The sequence below is a fragment of the Argopecten irradians genome, chromosome 3 (genome assembly GCF_041381155.1).
Source record: "Argopecten irradians isolate NY chromosome 3, Ai_NY, whole genome shotgun sequence".
In the NCBI taxonomy this organism is placed as follows: domain Eukaryota; kingdom Metazoa; phylum Mollusca; class Bivalvia; order Pectinida; family Pectinidae; genus Argopecten; species Argopecten irradians.
This window is the reverse complement of record NC_091136.1, coordinates 32,362,363-32,381,438: the sequence shown is the minus strand read 5'-3', so window position 1 is coordinate 32,381,438 and position 19,076 is coordinate 32,362,363. Positions and strand designations below refer to the sequence as shown.

Here is a 19,076-nt window from a genome sequence, read left to right as displayed (position 1 = left end):
TGTTATAAAATGACACGTAAAAATTAATTAAACCATCAAAAATGACTAACATATTTTTAAACATTTTTTACAACAAAAATTATCTTTTTAAAATACACCGTTGAATTAATAATAAATCTATATAACCAACCGGATGTGTACAAAAACATTACGCGGGAAAGAATAAATTTTGACTAAGCGGGAGAGTAGTCTTCATAGAACGAGAAGAAATGGCTTCAGATGAAGATCTAAAGGATGAATTCTCAATTTTTGGTGTAGATCTTGAAGATCAGGATGTTATAGATAAATGTAAGGGGCGACATGTATCGGCATCTGGCACAGTGTGTAAATTGATGGTAACTTTAGGCTAAACAGTAAGCTCAGACAGCTCTAGCATACAAAAGAAGACAACTTTAACAGTGTCCTAAATGAAGTTATTTACATTTATTTATCAAATTAAGGAAATTACTATGCTTGATAATTAACTTTCCTAGATAGCAAATATATTTCAGTCGTATAGACTGTTCAAGTAATACATACTGTAACTGTTTGTAAATTAATTTATCACAATCCATTATTGAAGTATGGTTAGCTTGATGTATTAATAGTTATTACAAGCCGGTTTCACATTAACTTATAACATTAATTACCAGAGCTATTTTCCGTAAATAGTTCCATGTTAGATGCATGTAGATATTTGATTGTTCCTGGTATTATTGTAACCGAGTATACCCTAATACATGTGCAAATTTGGTCGTTATTTGGCAATGAAAATTAATTGGCAATTCTTTTGCATATTTTGAGCAAGAAATATGTATCATATGTATATATATACTTTAGCAGTATATATATAAGATTTAAAAGACAACATACAATCAAGAGAGAATATCTGGAAACAATATAATCAGTGAACGTTAGTATATATACAAAATTTATAAATATTAAGAAGGAATCTAGAAAAATTTTAAATCTAGAAAGTAGAAATTATGTATCAAAAATTATTCCAAAACTTGAGAAAGAAAATGGAGAGTTTATCACTAATCAAGATGAAATTCTTAGTGAAGTTAAATCCTTTTATGAACAATTATACTCTGTTGACAAGAACATTGAGGAAGTAGATTTAGAAGAATTTTTAGAAGGTTGTGAAGTTCCAAAATTAAATAATACAGAATCTTCGAGTATGGAGGGTCTAATAACGTTTGAAGAAGCATCAACAACTCTTAAAAATATGAAAAATAATAAAAGTCCGGAATCGGATGGATACACTTTAGAGTTTTTCAAATGTTTTTGGAGTAAATTGGGGTTTTTCGTTGTTCGTTCTATTAATTATGGGTACTTAAATGGTCAACTTTCAATCACACAACGTCAGGGCATTATCACCTGTATTCCAAAGCCAAACAAATCAAAATACTTTATTAAAAACTGGCGTCCAATTTCTTTATTAAACATTGTATATAAAATAGCTTCTGGGACAATAGCTAACAGGATTAAAAATATTTTGGGTAAAATTTTAAATTCAGACCAGACAGGTTTTATTTCTGGACGATATTTAGGAGAAAATACAAGATTAATTTATGACATTATGCAATACACTGAGGAATATGATATCCCTGGAATGTTGTTAATAATTGATTTCGAAAAAGCTTTTGACTCCGTTTCCTGGAAATTTATTGATAAAACTCTGAAATACTTTAATTTTGGAAATAGTTTAAGAAATTGGATAAAAGTTTTACATCATAATGCTAGCTCTGCAATTAATCAAGGAGGTAATTTGTCTTCATTTTTTAAATATTATGCGCGGTTGTCATCAAGGCGATCCAATCGCTCCTTATATTTTTATCATCTGTGCGGAAGTCTTAGCTGTTCGTATTAGAAATAACAGAAACATTGTTGGTATAAATATAGAAAATTGTAGTATTTTAAATTCTCAATATGCTGATGACACTTCTCTAATACTTGATGGATCTGAAAACTCTTTGAAGGCAGCTGCTACGTACAGAATTAAATATTTATGCCAAAATTTCATGACTTAAAATAAATACAGGAAAATCACAGGTTATTTGGATAGGCAGTAAAAAGTATAGTAATGATACACTTATTCCGAGCTTGAACTTACAATGGGGAGTTACTAAATTTACACTTCTTGGTATTGACTTTCATGTTGATCTTCATAAAATACCAAAAATGAACTTTGATAAAAAATTATGTAAACTAAAAAAAATTTAATACAAACATGGAACAAAAGGAAAATATCTCCTATTGGTAGAGTGTGTATCATAAAATCTCTCTTAATTTCTCAGTTAAATCATCTTTTTATTTCACTTCCAAATCCAGATGAAAATTTTGTAAAACATCTTAACACAGTTCTTTTTAATTTTCTTTGGAATAGCAACTCAGATAAAGTTAAGCGAGATGTAGTTATCCAGAATTATATAGATGGAGGTTTGAAAATGATTCATCTTTCATCGTTTATAGACTCGTTAAAGATAGGGTGGATAAGAAGAATTTTTAGATCAAATGGTAAATGGCAAATGATTCTAAAAACTAAAGTAAACTTTCTTTATCTGGCAAACTGTGGAAGTGAATATCTGAATAAAATTTTATCTAATTGTAAGAATGATTTTTGGAAGGATGTATTTACAGCATGGTTCAAACTAAGAATAAAGGATAATCAATTAGAAGCAGAAAATCACTCTGTTCTTAAGACACCAATTTGGTACAATAAAAACATTATTGTTGGAAATAAAATGATTTTCTACCAATCATGGTTTAGAAAGGGAATTTCAATTATACAAGACCTGTTAAAAAGTGTTTCTCCATGTTCATTCCTTACATATGATGAATTTTGTAATAGTTATGGTGTAATAAGTAATTATCTTCAATATAATGGACTGATATCCAGCATTAAAAAGTATCTGAAGAATGTAAATTTACCAAATGAAATACTATTTTATCCAATTATTCCTTTTAGTCTTGAAATTATACTGAAAAACATTTGTGGAGTCCAAGATTTTTATAGAGAACTTGTCAAAAACAATACTGTAATAACTGGTCAAGCTAAATGGGGAACCTCTTTTGACTACGATCAAGAAACATGGAAAGATATATATAATATACCCTTCATCTCTACCAATAATACTAAACTTCAGTGGCTTCAGTTCCGAATCTCCCATTATATACTAACAACTAACACTTATCTTTGTAAAATTGGTCTCTCTAATAATCCTTATTGTTTGTTATGTGCTTTAGAAAGGGAGACAATCACTCATCTATTTTGGGAATGCTCTGAAGTTCAGGATTTTTTTAGCTAATTTTGAAAGTCTTTTAGATATTCTGTTTATACCATTTGCAATTAATAAAGAAACTATGCTTTTCGGAAAATTTAATCATAACGGAATATATCAAAGAATCGATAATGAAATTGTTCTTTTTATCAAACACTATATTTATAAAACAAGATGTTTACATGGTTCTTTAAATGTGATGGCTTTTTTAAACTGTATTAAAGATTATTATTATGTTCAAAGATATATAGCTTATAAAAAAGGAGAAAAAACTTTTAAAAAATTTACCAAAGATTGGAAAAAATGGATAAAGCTAATAGAACTCACAAATCCCTGACAGTTGCACATATCTTTTATTAAAATAGAATATATATTTATTTGTTGTCATACATACATGTGTCATGCTTGCTTTTGATCAGGATGTTGAGCAGTAATTTTTAATTCAATTGTAACTATCAAATATAGAATGACTATCTAACTTCTTGCCTCCTTCTTTTTTTTTCTTTTTTTCCCCTTCTTTCTTTCTTTTTCTTTCTTTACTTTTTTTTTAATCGTGTTTTCATTAAGTTGATTCATTATTCTTCATATAAGAATATATCTACATTTAAATATTATTCTTCACGATCTCTCGTTTCTAGTTCATCCCATTATCCCTTCTTTCCTTCCCAATTCTTTGTTCTTTTTTTATTTTTTTTCTCTCCCTCCCCTCTCTCTATAAAAAAAAATCAAACAATGAAATTATAATGATGAATGAAAGAATGGCAGAGTGAAAGATGTGCATGGAAGATAACTATATCAATAATTCATGAATATGTGATTAATGTAAAACTGATGTATTGTTTGACAAAAAAATAAAAAATTACAAAAGGAAGGAATCGAACCTAGGTCTCCGGTACGTATACAATTACCAGCTTTATATTTCTAATATTATAATAATCAATATTGTGTTATTTGAATTCAGTAAAAGACTTGTGTGTGCTGTACCGACTTGATGCATCAAAAATCAGTACAGAATGGATAGCCTTCTACAACACAAAAAAGACTAAAGCAAATCTCACACTCAACTGCGAGGTGCTGGACCAGTTTGACAGAGAGGTATGTTAAAGTATTGTAAACCACTTCAATGGGTTTTTCTGATGCTTCATAATTTATTTTGAGACACGTATTCATGCTGTCAACTGCAAATATCTTCTTAAAAATAGATAGTGACTTTGAAAATTGATATTCATAATTATATACCTACCAGTCACTGTTCTCCCTTAAGGATTTTTTTCCTGCTGGTCCTAAGGACCGACTAACCCAAACCCTGTAAAGTTGCGGGTGACGTTTACTATCTAATTTATGTACCTTATCTTTAGATCCGAGGCCTAGAATTAAGTGTTACAATGAACACCATGTTTTGGTTTTGATATAAAACTTTTATTTGTATGCAACTTTATAAAGTTTTAGATATTGGCTGTTACAATTTAACTACATTTATTCACATTTGCAGAGACTCAACAAAAAGACTCCTCGTACACCACAAGTGAAGAAAAAGTCTGGCCCAACAGTGTATGATGTCAATACAGTTCAAAATGGGTATCCTTTTGTGGTGACTAACTGACCAAGTTTAAAACTGAATGCTATGTCAGGGTTTAATTTGCGCTGGGTGTTCCATAAATGGGGTCCTTCTCAGATATAATGTGATCACCTAATTATGTAATTGGAATGGACTATCAGGAAAAATGTGGGGCCATTCTCAATTTCTATGCTTAAATGGATATGCAGGGGCGCAAAAACATTTTGTGCTCCATAAATGGGGTCCTTCTCAGATATAATGTGATCACCTAATTATGTAATTGGAATGGACTATCAGAAAAAATCTGGGGCCATTCTCAATTTCTATGCTTAAATGGATATGCAGGGGTGCAAAAAAAAATTTCAAAGTCACTTGCCCCCGGCAAGTAGAGCCCAATAATTCACTTACCCAAAATTAAATTCTGCTTGCCCCCAAAAAATACCATTTTTATCGCAGTCTACTATACTACAGTGTAACTAGAAAATAAAAACTTCAGAATTATCTAATAAGCATTTCTAATTTTATTAGATATTTTCCTTCTATTATTAGAATAATAATGATTAATAAAGTGATTAATTTGCAGCATTATTTCCATTATTAATTCTTCTTTTTTTTCGCTTCTTTATCTTTTTTTTTCTTTCTAAATTCCTGAAATCCGGAAACCAGATTCCGGCTCCATCATTAGTACCCAAGTGCAATTTCCTACCTTGAACAGAGATCGTTTTTACAGAGAAAAACTCCTTTTTTGTGGCTAAAAATAATGGTTAGACAAATTATAATGTAAATTAATTTTAAGAGCATTTCTATATCACTTAAAAGCAGTTAATTATTGTATTTATCAGCTTGAATGTCTAAGAAAAAGTCTCTGAACTGATGGTGGCGCACCTAGCGACCCAGTTATGCCCATTTCGATTTTTTGTTTATTTTTGTGAAATAAAAATTGTTTCTAATTCTACATTATTTGCTTTTAGTAATATTTAGGCAGGTTTGTTTCCTCAGGTATTTAGTTATAAGTCTCATATAGCATGAAAATTAGTGCACCAGAAAAATTATGTCCAGAAATTTACTTAGCTGGAACTTGCCCAGGGAAGTGAACCAACTTTTTCTACGTGGTCAAAACCGGCCCTTGTCTAATCCCAATCCTTGTCTATTCCAGCTTATTACAACAGTTTTGCGATCCAAAAATGATGAGGATAAAGTACAACTGACCATTGATTAGTCCAACCTTCTGGTGATTTATAGGGCTGGGTATTGGAATGTCTAAAGTGATACGATGCGTATTGACAATACAGTGGACCTCTTATTTCAAATTCAGTTGACCATTGTGTTTTAAATACTGTGACAATAAAAGACAATTTTGATAACATATTCTATAACCTGGAAAAAATCTACCGTACATTTGATTTTGTTTATAATCTATGTTAATTAATATCTGTCAATTTGTATTCTTAGTTATGAAAAGTTATGAAAAGGCATTTCTAATGCATCTAGGTGACACAGATGCTTTAAATACTTCCTTTTGATTGAAATGCTCTTACTCGAATGATGTTTTATGTTTGGTGGTGATTGTGACATGATTTATAAACATGAATTTGCTGACGTTATAATCATCAGAAGATAGGACTGATTGACCGTCAATTGACCCTAGTTGTTAGACAAGTTAAACTGTGCCTCCAAAAGATTTGCCATGGTATGTTTCCTTGATGCTATGCAGTATTGATGAGAATGAAGCAGTTGAACTTTACAATGCTTACTCCGGAAATTCTACTCCATCCACCGAAAAGATGACAGCCTCACAGAAGCGACAGCTGACACCAGATAACCCACCGGTCAAACGATTCACCAACAGTGTCCGTAGTCCAATGGTTCCATTCTCTCCAGCCAGCTTCTCTCCTGGGTATACATGGGTTTCATAATTCAGATTCAGTATACAGCAATGAATAAAACACTAAATTAAAAACCAATAGCAAATTTTATATTGAGATATTTTTCATGAAATCTAAATGTTGAAGCTTTTGAAAATCAGTTATTACAGATAATTATTCAATTTTGAAATAATTTTGTTTACCATTTCTATGTTATTATGATAGTGGAGCTGTATTAAAAATTTCATAACAGATGTTTCTGAAGGTGTACATCCTCAGTCACTTACCCCTGGGATAGAGAATATCAATCACTTTACATGTATAAGTACTGACTGGAACCATTTTGTCTTCTTGAATAGAAATCAATTCCTTTTATTTCATGTAAGGGGAATTTTGCTTTTGAAACATGTATTAATAATTATGATATTATTTTGAGATATGAAATGTTAAACTTTTACTGATGGAATTATTCGTTTACACATGAAATGTCAAATGTAATTCCAATACTTCTTTTAGGATAACTCCCTCAAAGAAGTTCAGCTCAAGGTCAAATGCTGGAGAAAGTGTAGCAGGACTTGGTGTTAATGACAACACTGTGTGGAAAGGTCAAGGTCATGATGTACACATAGCTTATTATGATCCGAGGAATGCTATGGAACCTCACTTCAAATACATGTTCCAGAAATTGACTGAAAAAGCAAATGGTAGGTCACCAAATGCCATAGTATCCTGTATTGCAACCAAATGTAGTCCTTTTGAAATGCAGAAGAAACCTATTAAATAAGTAAAATTACCATGTTTAAAATATTCTGAAGTTGACCTTTCAGTATAAAATAGCTTATGTACATCTTTGTCATATATACTTATCTTTCCAGTTTTGAATGATATGATTGAGGATCTTTCGGAACAGCTCCGAGACCACCATAACATCGAGGATCTGTCACATGTGGCACTGCCAGTCCAGGAGACGGTCACGGTGGTAGGACGTATAGGCTGTGACAGTATAGGGAAACTCAATGCCAAGTCTGTGGTACTAGAGGGCTCCCAGGAAACATCTGCTGGCAGGTGTATCCCTGTGGATCTTACAGATCTCCAGGAGTTCTCACTTTTCCCTGGACAGGCATGTATTCATCATTTAGTATCCAAGAAATGTAAATTTGTTCTTTGTGACAGTTGACCTAGCTATCTGGAACGTATAAATACATTTCTACAAAGCATGGTATTTCATGCTACATCTCTCCTTTTGTACTATTCTACATTGCCTATGGATCTTTGTTAGAATATGATATCCAATTCTCATTCAACTGCTGATACATCTACCAACCATGAAACACTTTCAGGATATTGGACATCAGTTCCTGCAATTTATTTTCTTATTGAGTGTCTATAGATGGCAAATTTAGTAGATTAAAGTGTCTATAAAGAGAATGTCTTCATAAACCCAAAAGATATTGAGAATAATGCTTATAATTTAATTTGAATAATTCAATGATGTGATAACTAGGCATTGATTGCCGTGATTTTACTTTCTTTTACAATAAATCAAATCGGGTTGCGGTGCATTGATATCTTATCCAATAGTTCAGTTTGGCCAATGACTGTGCAGTGTTTAAAATATCGCGCGAATACTTTCTGTGTATATATACTGTATATATATGACATCATAATACTTGACATATACTTCTTTCGGTCTATGAAAAAATAGCCTCAAAGATATAACCAGTAGAAATGAGTGTAACATAGGAAATTAAATTATTTTACAATATCACTTTAATCCAATCCAAAAAAATTACCAACATTAAATGAGTATTTGAATATTTTACAATAGGCATGATCTTAGTTTTAATGAATATAAAAATACATTTATTAGCAATATTTGTGTCAAGCATAAAACCATCTTTTATTCTTTTATTTCAGATAGTTGCCATGGAGGGTATCAACAATACTGGACAGAAGTTTGTTGCAAAGAAACTGCATCCGGTAATTTTAGAATTACTTAATTTCTCGTATGACCATTTCAATAATGAGGTACCTAAAAAACTGTCTCATCTGGATGTGCATTCTTTATATTTTATAAACAACTTTGGTAAAAAAAAAACACTACCTTAATCATTTTCACTGCAGCATGATTAAGGGTCCTCCGATATTGTATCAAATTTAATGACCGTATCTACAATATGTGTCACAGTTATGCTGCTGCATATTCTTGATGTTGTAATGGTAGTTTCTGCTCCTGCTTGGAGCTCGGCATACAAGGAGTGGGACGACTGGTTCGCCTGTTGTCAGTATAATGTGACTGGGTGGAGTGTGTTGCCTGGTGTCTTCATCAGCATGCTTCAGCGATATAGCACTATGAAAAGGGCAACAGTTCCACTATACAAGCGATACACACCACATGCATGGGAGATGTCCTTACATGACCCTGGCTGTTAATAGGACGTTAATTAATCAACAAACAAACAAATTGTTTTGCCCATACTTCAAGTTCAAATAGTTAGCATGTGTAATCTGTTGACTGAGAACTTTGCTGCAGCTAAAACAGTGACATATCAGTGAATGGTTGCAGCCATAACTCTTTCTGGTTAATTTGTAGGGTGTTGGTCTGCCTCTTCCAGATGTAGCAGTGAAGTCTGAATCAGGTTAGTAAGTCTGATCTAGTCTTGTCTGGTTTCTACTTATTAGGACCAATTGTCAGAGATGTAGACTTTTCATTGTCATCATTATATCCAGAATTTTATATTGGCAAGGTAACCAGGTCACTATACTTAGGTTTTGTAAAATAGCCAATAACTTTAATTTTTGGATTGATTTTGTTCAAACTACAAAATGGGAGATGTTTCATTGTATTTCCAGGAAAGCTGATTCTTAGGTACGCTCTGAGAGCCTGTGCACATCAAAACAATGAAACCACTCCGCGATGAAAATTAAAAGTTGTTTTGTTCATTTCACGTAATACTTCATGGTATGAAAAAATAAAACCCCAATATTCAATACCACAGACATAGAATTTGTACATACGTATACACTATGGATGGAGTGTTTTAAGTGTTCAGTTGGGACTCTATGATATTTGTATTACTCCGAGAACACTGGTCTCCCGAAAATCACGAACAACACCTTCTTCGCTGTCTTCCTCCGCGACAGACTTTCGGTGGATTTTGGATTGTGTATGTTTATTTAAATTTTACGTAATTCATGCTAATGATCGATTATGGTAATCAAATGTTAGGAAGGTAACTACAAAAGAAAGTTCTTATAACGCTTATACAGTTTTTTGTGTTGGTTGCATTGACGAACTATATCCGATGATACACTGTATTATTGCGCAGTAAAAGTTAATAGTATGTGTCTGTCACTGGGAGTTGTGTCTTTTGTTTATCGACATCTGCGTTATATTGAAAGGGGAAAGGTACAAAATTTATCAACATATATAAACTTACAAAATACAATGATGATATAGATCTATATATGTACGAGCATTTTAAAGTGACAAATAAACTTATATTGCCGTGTAATGTACGGTAGCCTTATGAAGACTTGCTAAAGTCCGATGTATTAATTGTATGAAGTTTTTTGGATGTTAGCGTTCTTATGAATTCAAAAGAAATTTGAGTGTTATAAGTTACCAAATAATGTACCTTTTACTTGGCAAAAGTATATGGCCATGTTTCATCATGAGTCAAAAGTCGGCAAAGCACAACTCACGGTATAATGTTCTGCACGATAATATCTCGCCAGCCAATTACTGTTATCGGCTAGCGGTCTTGTGAATTTAAAAGAAATCCGAGTGATATACGTAATGAAATAATGTACCTTTTATTCGGCATTCTGGCCATGACCTATTAGTCAAAAGTCGTCAAAGCAACCCATGTAAGTTTTCTAAAAAGGAAACCAAAACATGTCCGGAAATGGTAATATTTCTAATGTTATATTTTTCCGAAAATATTCTTCAATGTTAAGTGGATATTAAGATACGGATATGTTTACTTATTATTTTTTGTCTTTGAAGAGACATTGATGAAATTGATAATTTAGTAATTAAAAAAAGAATTATAAAAAATGATACTCAGATTCTGAACGGTTTCATTGGTGTCGAAATTGTTATTTCAGAAATAATTTAGATATAAAATTTATTACAGTTATTTCAGGAAAATGAGTTATTCAACTTATTAATCTTGAAAAACTTTAAATATCATAAAATAAATACGGTATACTGTAAATATATTTTGTTAAACTCCGAAATTCAACACTGCACACTTAAAGTATACTAAATTCAATATTTAAATGAAAAACCAATTTCTTTATTATTTGGTTTGGATCCTTCAATCACAGCATGTTCAAACTACAAAATGGGAGATGTTTCATTGTATTTCCAGGAAAGCTGAGTGTGATGGTAGCCACAGGACCCTTCACGACCTCGGATAACCTGGCATATGAACCACTATCAGACCTGTGTAAATACATCAACCGAGACTGTCCCGACGTCTGTATACTGGTGAGCTCTGCTGTGGCCTCAGAAAAAATGTTGAAACCTCAGCTTTTATAATTTATCTTTCGAAGTTGGCGGGGGATATACAAATGGGTTCCGTCCGTCCGTACGAATGGTTTCCGGAGCATAACTCTAAAACCAGTAGAGATATTTCCACGAAACTTCATACACACATTGGTCTTATGGTCTAGTAGTGCCTTTTGCTATTTTTAGGTTTTCATTTTTTGCATTTTTTCCGTAACCATGGAAACATTGCTGAAAATATCATATTTTTGTACCAGGTTCGTTTCTGGAGCATAACTCTAAAACCAGAAGAGATATTTCCACGAAACTTCATAGACACATTGGTCTTATGGTCTAGTAGTGCCTTTTGCTATTTTAAGGTTTTCACTTTTTGTACTTTTTTCTGTAACCATGGAAACATTGCTGAAAATGGCAGATTTTTGTGTAAGAATCGTTTCCGGAGCACAACTCTAAAACCAGCAGAGATATTTCCATGAAACTTCATAGACACATTGTTCTTATGGTCTAGTAGTGCCTTTTGCTATTTTTAGGTTTTCATTTTTTGCACTTTTTCCGTAACCATGGAAACATTGCTGAAAATATCATATTTTTGTACCAGGTTCGTTTCCGGAGCATAACTGGAAAACCGGTTGAGATATATGCACGGAACTCCATAGGCACATTAGTCTTATGGTCTAGTAGTGCCTTTTGCTATTTTAAGGTTTTCACTTTTTGTACTTTTTTCTGTAACCATGGAAACATTGCTGAAAATGGGAGATTTTTCTGTAAGAATAGTTTCCGGAGCACAACTCTAAAACCAGCAGAGATATTTCCACGAAACTTCATAGACACATTCTTTTTATGGTCTAATAGTACCTTTTGCTATTTTTAGGTTTTCATTTTTTGCACTTTTTCCGTTACCATGGAAACATTGCTGAAAATATCATGGTAAATGGTAAATGTTACTTTGCAAAACTCCACCCATCTTTGTGTATATAGTCTAATATAAATGTCAGGGCTGTATACCTGATTCAACAATTGCAGCCCCGCTCTACTTGAATTATATACTCCATCTTTCTTTAGCTCAACTTCCTTTTTCCTGGTTTTTTTCATACACATAAGTCTCCACAATCAAACTTACTTCAGCTTTGATATCTCCATTGGCGGGGGATCTGAATGACTATGTTGAAACCTCAGCTTTTATAATTTATCTTTCTAAATGAAAGAGAATCAACCATGATTTGCTATATTAAATTGTAGGTATTCATAAGGCTTGTATTATGTCTATCTATCTGACCTTGTCCATGCTCTTGTTTCCTACACTCAAGGCATAGGAACTTCACAGTTCGTATGTGATCTCACCTAGGATAGACAGTGTGTTGGGTACCCAAACCAGGTCACTATGACCTATACTTTGACCTCTGTTTAAAAAACCTTGCGGCTCTCATCATTACTATGATGCACAAAAGCCTTGTGCAGTTCACATAGGTGACAGATTTAAATTTAACCTACCTTATTGTTAGAAAATTGAAAAATATGTAAGCCATTTCTCCTCAATAAATTTTCTCTTCGCAGAATGAAATGACTATACAGAAAGTTTCTTTTAGATTTAAATTTCTATTGAGAGTCTTTTTCTTTTTTCTTTTTTTGTAGCTTGGTCCATTTGTTGATGTGAAAAACGATCAAGTAGAGGTAAGTTGAGAGGAATATACGCTATTAAATTGGAAAAGTTTTTTTTATATATCAATCTTCATGTATTTAGCAGTTCACATTGTACCATTCTATTTGGCCAGACAGATATGTGCCTACCATCACATCATATTTATGTGATTCAGAACTCTTTTATTAACTGAGATCAGATTTAATATTCTGATGCTGAAACAATAATTCTGTCATCTGTTTCATGATTTATTCAAACCAGCAAATAAATACAAAGCGAGTGTTTGGGTGGATTTTGTTTTTGGTGTTGTTTTTGTTTTTTTCCAAATCATTCACTTTGATTCATCAACAGGTGATTTGATTCCAAGCTGTATTTGAAATTTAAAGTTATTACAAGTCATTAAATTCCAAATGTAATATTTATCATTCTGCAACTTTTTTCTCTTTATGACTTTCAGAAAGGAAATTGTACAACCACTTTTGATGAACTTTTCTGGATGCAGATGAAGAGTCTTAGTGACATTGCTGACAAGTAAGGCTTGTGATCATTCATTGTAACATGGATATTCTCAGTTTGTAGTTTAACCCTTAGACAGTTATGAATCTACTGACTTAATCTCTCAGATAAAACATTTTACAACTGCAACATTTCATAGAAGTGTTGCATAAGAAAACATGTCAAAATTGGAATAGGATCAAATCAAAAACTACTATTTGTGTGTGTAATTTGAAAAAGAAATACTTTTGTATGTCAGTAAGTTAATCATTGTGTCTTTCTATACTTTTGTTTTACAGTATGGGCTGTAAGTTTATCATTGTGTCTTCCTATACTTTTGTATTACAGTGTGGGCTGTAAGTTTATCATTGCCTTCCAATACTTTTGTATTACAGTATGGGCTGTAAGTTTATCATTGTGCCTTCCTATACTTTTGTATTACAGTATGGCTATTTATCATGTGCCTTCCTATACTTTTGTATTACAGTATGGGCTGTAAGTTTATCATGTGCTTCCTATACTTTTGTATTACAGTATGGGTGTAAGTTTATCATGTGCCTTCCTATACTTTTGTATTACAGTATGGGCTGTAAGTTTATCATTGTGTCTTCCTATACTTTTGTATTACAGTATGGGCTGTAAGTTTATCATCATGCCTTCCTATACTTTTGTATTACAGTATGGGCTGTAAGTTTATCATTGTGTCTTCCTATACTTTTGTATTACAGAATGGGCTGTAAGTTTATCATCGTGTCTTTCTATACTTTTGTATTACAGTATGGGCTGTAAGTTTATCATTGTGTCTTCCTATACTTTTGTATTACAGTATGGGCTGTAAGTTTATCATTGTGCCTTCCTATACTTTTGTATTACAGTGTGGGCTGTAAGTTTATCATTGTGCCTTCCTATACTTTTGTATTACAGTATGGGCTGTAAGTTTATCATCATGCCTTCCTATACTTTTGTATTACAGTATGGGCTGTAAGTTTATCATCATGCCTTCCTATACTGTTATCTCTCTTTTGTATTACAGTATGGGCTGTAAGTTTATCATTGTGTCTTCCTATACTTTTGTATTACAGTATGGGCTGTAAGTTTATCATCGTGCCTTCCAATACTAATATTACAGTATGGGCTGTAAGTTTATCATCATGCCTTTCTATACTTTTGTATTACAGTATGGGCTGTAAGTTTATCATTGTGTCTTCCTATACTTTTGTATTACAGTATGGGCTGTAAGTTTATCATTGTGCCTTCCTATACTTTTGTATTACAGTATGGGCTGTAAGTTTATCATCGTGTCTTCTTATACTTTTGTATTACAGTATGGGCTGTAAGTTTATCATCATGCCTTCCTATACTTTTGTATTACAGTATGGGCTGTAAGTTTATCATTGTGTCTTCCTATACTTTTGTATTACAGTATGGGCTGTAAGTTTATCATCATGCCTTCCTATACTTTTGTATTACAGTATGGGCTGTAAGTTTATCATCGTGCCTTCCTACCGAGACGTCCATCATGACTATGTTTACCCACAACCTCCATTTGATTCAAAACATCACAAGCAAAATGTAAGATATCTGTTAAATACTTATCAGTCCGTCATGTTTAAATCAGTCAGTCATGTTTAACTGCCAAAGATTTAAAATGCTTAAACAGAAATTTAAGTATTTTCAAATTTCCTCTTACTTCTTTCTTTAAAGATCAGAACACCATGGTAAAACTGAGGCATAGATTTACATATTGAAGTAACCTTAATTGTAATTTACGGCTTGGACAACCAAAATAGAGCTAGACATGGTGATTGGGTTTCAAGTCGATGTTTGATACTATGAAGCATATGTTTGTTTATTTGTGTAATATTTTAATTGAATATTCATTGTAGTTATCCAAGAACCTACACTTCATGCCAGATCCATGTACACTGTGTGTAGACAATGTTGTGTTTGGCATCACCTCGACAGACATTCTTATGCAGCTTGGAGCTGAGGAAATCTCCTGGTAGGTCATGGTTTGAGGTTTTATTGATTATAGACATTTTGTCTGATCCCAGGACTCCAAATTAGTCTGTTCCAGATATACATGCCTCCATCCATGACTAAATACCTTTCCTATTAGATTGTTTTACATGTTTTATACCTACATAGAAAACATGTACATACTCTGGTAATGGGCACTACATAGAACTTCTGAAATGGGTAGTTAACTGGAATAACACTGAATTATAAAGTCATGGTTGAAGAAAGTTTCTTCAATTCTGTATTCTTTATAATATAGATGCATAATGTTTACACGACTTTGTTAAAATAATATTTTTGAAAAAAGGTGAGGGTGGGTAGGGTGTAAAAATATGCATGATAGAAGTCATAAACCCATCACTGAGCTATACCTAGATATGGTACTGTATAGCCGTTAAATTTCGTGGATGGTTCAGTTTAGCTTTACTCACATTTTCGCTGAAATCCACAAAACTCGCGTGAAATATTCAGAAAATTATTGTTGTACAAAAGAACAATAGTTTAAAGAATTATAGGAATTACAAAATTTATAGGAAACTATGAAATTATAGGAATTACAAAATTATAGGAAACTATGAAATATTGACCCCGCTAATTTAAATCACTATGCTGTATATATCATGGAGTTAACTTTTGAACATTAACAAACAAACAAAAAATGTATAATGAATTCATGTGTTTTTCTTTTGTTTTACAGCAATATCCCCGGGTCTACTGACCGACTCGGACGACTTACACAACACCTTCTTACCCAGAGGAACTATTATCCACTCTGTCCGCCAGCTGATGAAGTCAACATTGACTACAAATACTTTGAAGACAAAGGCAGGATCCCTGTAACACCGCACATACTCATTGTACCTTCAGATCTTAAACAGTTTGTTAAGGTAAGTCTCCCATGATAAAAGTCAAACCTCGTTAACTCAAATTCAGCTGCACCATGGATAAACTTTTGAGTTATCTAAATACTCAAGTTAAGTGTATAGTACTTGAATATATAGTAAAAAAGAAAAAAGAAAAAAGTTTAGTCAGAACCAAGTGAAGCTTCAAATCAAATAGGGTCTTTGCTATTGATTTATATATGATTTGACTTTAATACAGAGTTCAACTGTTTTCTTTTTCTTTGTCTGCAGTAATGAGGAGGAAATTTAAGATTATGGTACTATTTGCAATTATGACAGCAAATACTGCATGTCACCCCCCACTGTGTGAGGACAAAGTGTGGGGTGTATTCACATTTCATAATAAACATCTCGGCACATTCTTTCAGTGGGATGTGATCAAGAAAGTCTGTGGTCTGTTGTATAATCTGAATTCCTAGAATCTAACGGAGAGGAATTTTCTTAATTTGAAAGTTAAAACCTTGAATGTTTAGCTATACATGGATCATCAATTATTTTGCAATTATAATACTGTAAAATTTACTATTTGTTCTTTTAAAACAAATTCAATACTGTATAGGCATTTAAACCTACTTTTTAAAATTTTAACATAATTTATTAGATCTTAATGTGTATACATTGTTATGTCTTTATTTCAGGATATCCATGGATGCTGTTGCATAAACCCTGGACGCCTCTCCAAGGGACAATCCGGAGGAACCTACTGTCGGCTCACGATACAAACAGATAAACTGTCACAAAGTACCAACTCTTCCTCAGTCATACCTCACCTGTCCGCACAAGTCCTCCGAGTCTGATCAAGACAGATATAGAAACAGTACACATTCATATCAGTTCAGTTTACATAGGATTTTGTCAGAGTTGGGAGACTACTGACAAAGCAGCATCATCACTTGTATTAAAGAAAAAAAATGTCGGGTTCAAGTCATATGACCAATGTACAGCAGTTTGTAAAGAACAGAACTACTCATACGGATGAAGTGCTTATAGAACAAATACTATTTGAAGGCAGCTGTGGCATTAAAAAGAAAGGAAACAGTGACTTCATGTTGTTAGAAGGACAACAGGCTCAGTTCTTTGGATGTTGATTCTAATGGAGATGAAGATTAAGATGTTATTGATATGAATGGTACTTTTTAATACATACCTCTTCTAAACAGAATGCATTGTTGACAATATAAGTTATATTACTGGTTGTATTACAGCTGATGGATGTTATGTTGTATGTATGAAACTTCTAAACCATGAAATGTTGCAATTTGAAGTAATAAAAACAATATGTAATTAAACATATTTCATTGAGTCATTTGATTTTGACCAAAGTGAGATTAATGGAAACAGACATTTTTACCATAACTATTAAACTTATCCATGTAATAAAGTCACAGAAGATTGCTAACTCAGTGTTACCATACATTTTTCCAAAACATTCACATGTTAACACGACTTTTCCTGCATGGTACCCAGTCTGAGGTCTTGCGAGAGATCTATTGTAAATTAGATCTTGGTCAGAAGCATTTTCAAAATGGGTTTTAAAACTGTCACAATTGACAAATAATCTTCCATGACTTGAGCTGATGGTTGGATTTTAGGGAAAAATGTATTCTTTTCAATGATATTCATTTAATTTGCATAAACATCTCCCAATCAGTACACTTCTGTGAATAACTAAAATTTCACATTCTTATTTGAGGAGGAATTCAAACAATAGTTTAGAATTTGACCTTCATTGATCTTAATTAGCCTGCTTGATCCTTTCCAGATAGGTTTTAGGTATAAATGAAGCTGGACAAGTCATTATTTTGAACAAACATATCAACCTTTAGCTGCTGCAGATTTGATTTCCAAGAATTTAGAAAGAGCCTGTGATCAATTGTCACCACTATTTGGGCAGATCAGTTACCAAGCAATACAAAATATCACCACTATCATTTTATGGACTTCAGGTTCTGAGCCTCAAATAGCTGGGGCTGCAGTGGTCGCGTGGTTAATTTTAAAAGATATCCCAACATATTACCACAAGTCCTCCTCTGGTGGTGAGTTTGAATCCGATATGGAGAAGTTGCCAGGTACTGAATGCTGGTCAGTGGATTTTCTCTGGGTAATCCGCCTTCCCTCCACCATGTTAACCTGGCACATCCCTAGTTAAACTAATCAAATCAAACCAAATCAAATAGTTGTTACATATATCTCTAGATCTGTCAAGTTTCTCTCTCTAATTTTGTATTGCTGACAGAAATCTTGGTGTTTCAAAGTTGATGATCTGTTTAGAATTTAGACAGCACTAAATGGATATTTCTCTTCCATATTTAGATTCCCCTGGTTTTAGTGGAACAGCCACTTGATGAAAAGGGACAATTTATCCACAGTCTCTCTAATGATATACTGCAGCCTTCCAAAACATACTGACCTTCTTACACACAACACATTGCATACAGAGGCGGCTGCCCATACTGGTGAATTACCCTAGCTGTTACTAGGTAATAAAACGTTATTAATGAATAGCCAAATCAAACATTCAAGAGCTTATGCTGTAGTCTGTATATGTATAACTACATACATGTTTATGTTTTCTCACAATCAAAAGCTGACATCAGTTATATAGTATGCTTAGATGAAAACTTATTCAAAATTTTGCTCAAAAGAATGACCTTGACCTTCAATCAATGTCACATGGGTTGAATCTGCTGTTCTTCAATTGACTTCTCAATATATGTAATCTAAAAGATATGATATATGATCATTGGCCTGTATATTGCTACAAAGTACATTAATTTGAATGAATGTTGAAGGTCACTTATACCAGGTATTAATCAAATGAG

At 32.8% G+C, this 19,076-nt stretch overlaps 1 protein-coding gene across 1 annotated transcript; it reads left to right on the top strand.

The window, feature by feature from the left end:
* Positions 1-133: 133 nt before the first annotated feature.
* Positions 134-17,548, top strand: LOC138318262 (DNA polymerase alpha subunit B-like). The gene is made up of 15 exons (XM_069260468.1): positions 134-288; positions 4,225-4,358; positions 4,756-4,841; positions 6,536-6,718; positions 7,203-7,390; positions 7,562-7,806; positions 8,604-8,666; positions 9,280-9,325; positions 11,063-11,181; positions 12,832-12,870; positions 13,296-13,369; positions 14,806-14,905; positions 15,220-15,335; positions 16,050-16,239; positions 16,893-17,548. Exons 1-15 carry the CDS (start codon positions 210-212, stop codon positions 17,049-17,051), a joined length of 1,821 nt encoding a protein of 606 aa, XP_069116569.1. The 5' UTR covers positions 134-209; the 3' UTR covers positions 17,052-17,548.
* Positions 17,549-19,076: the final 1,528 nt, after the last annotated feature.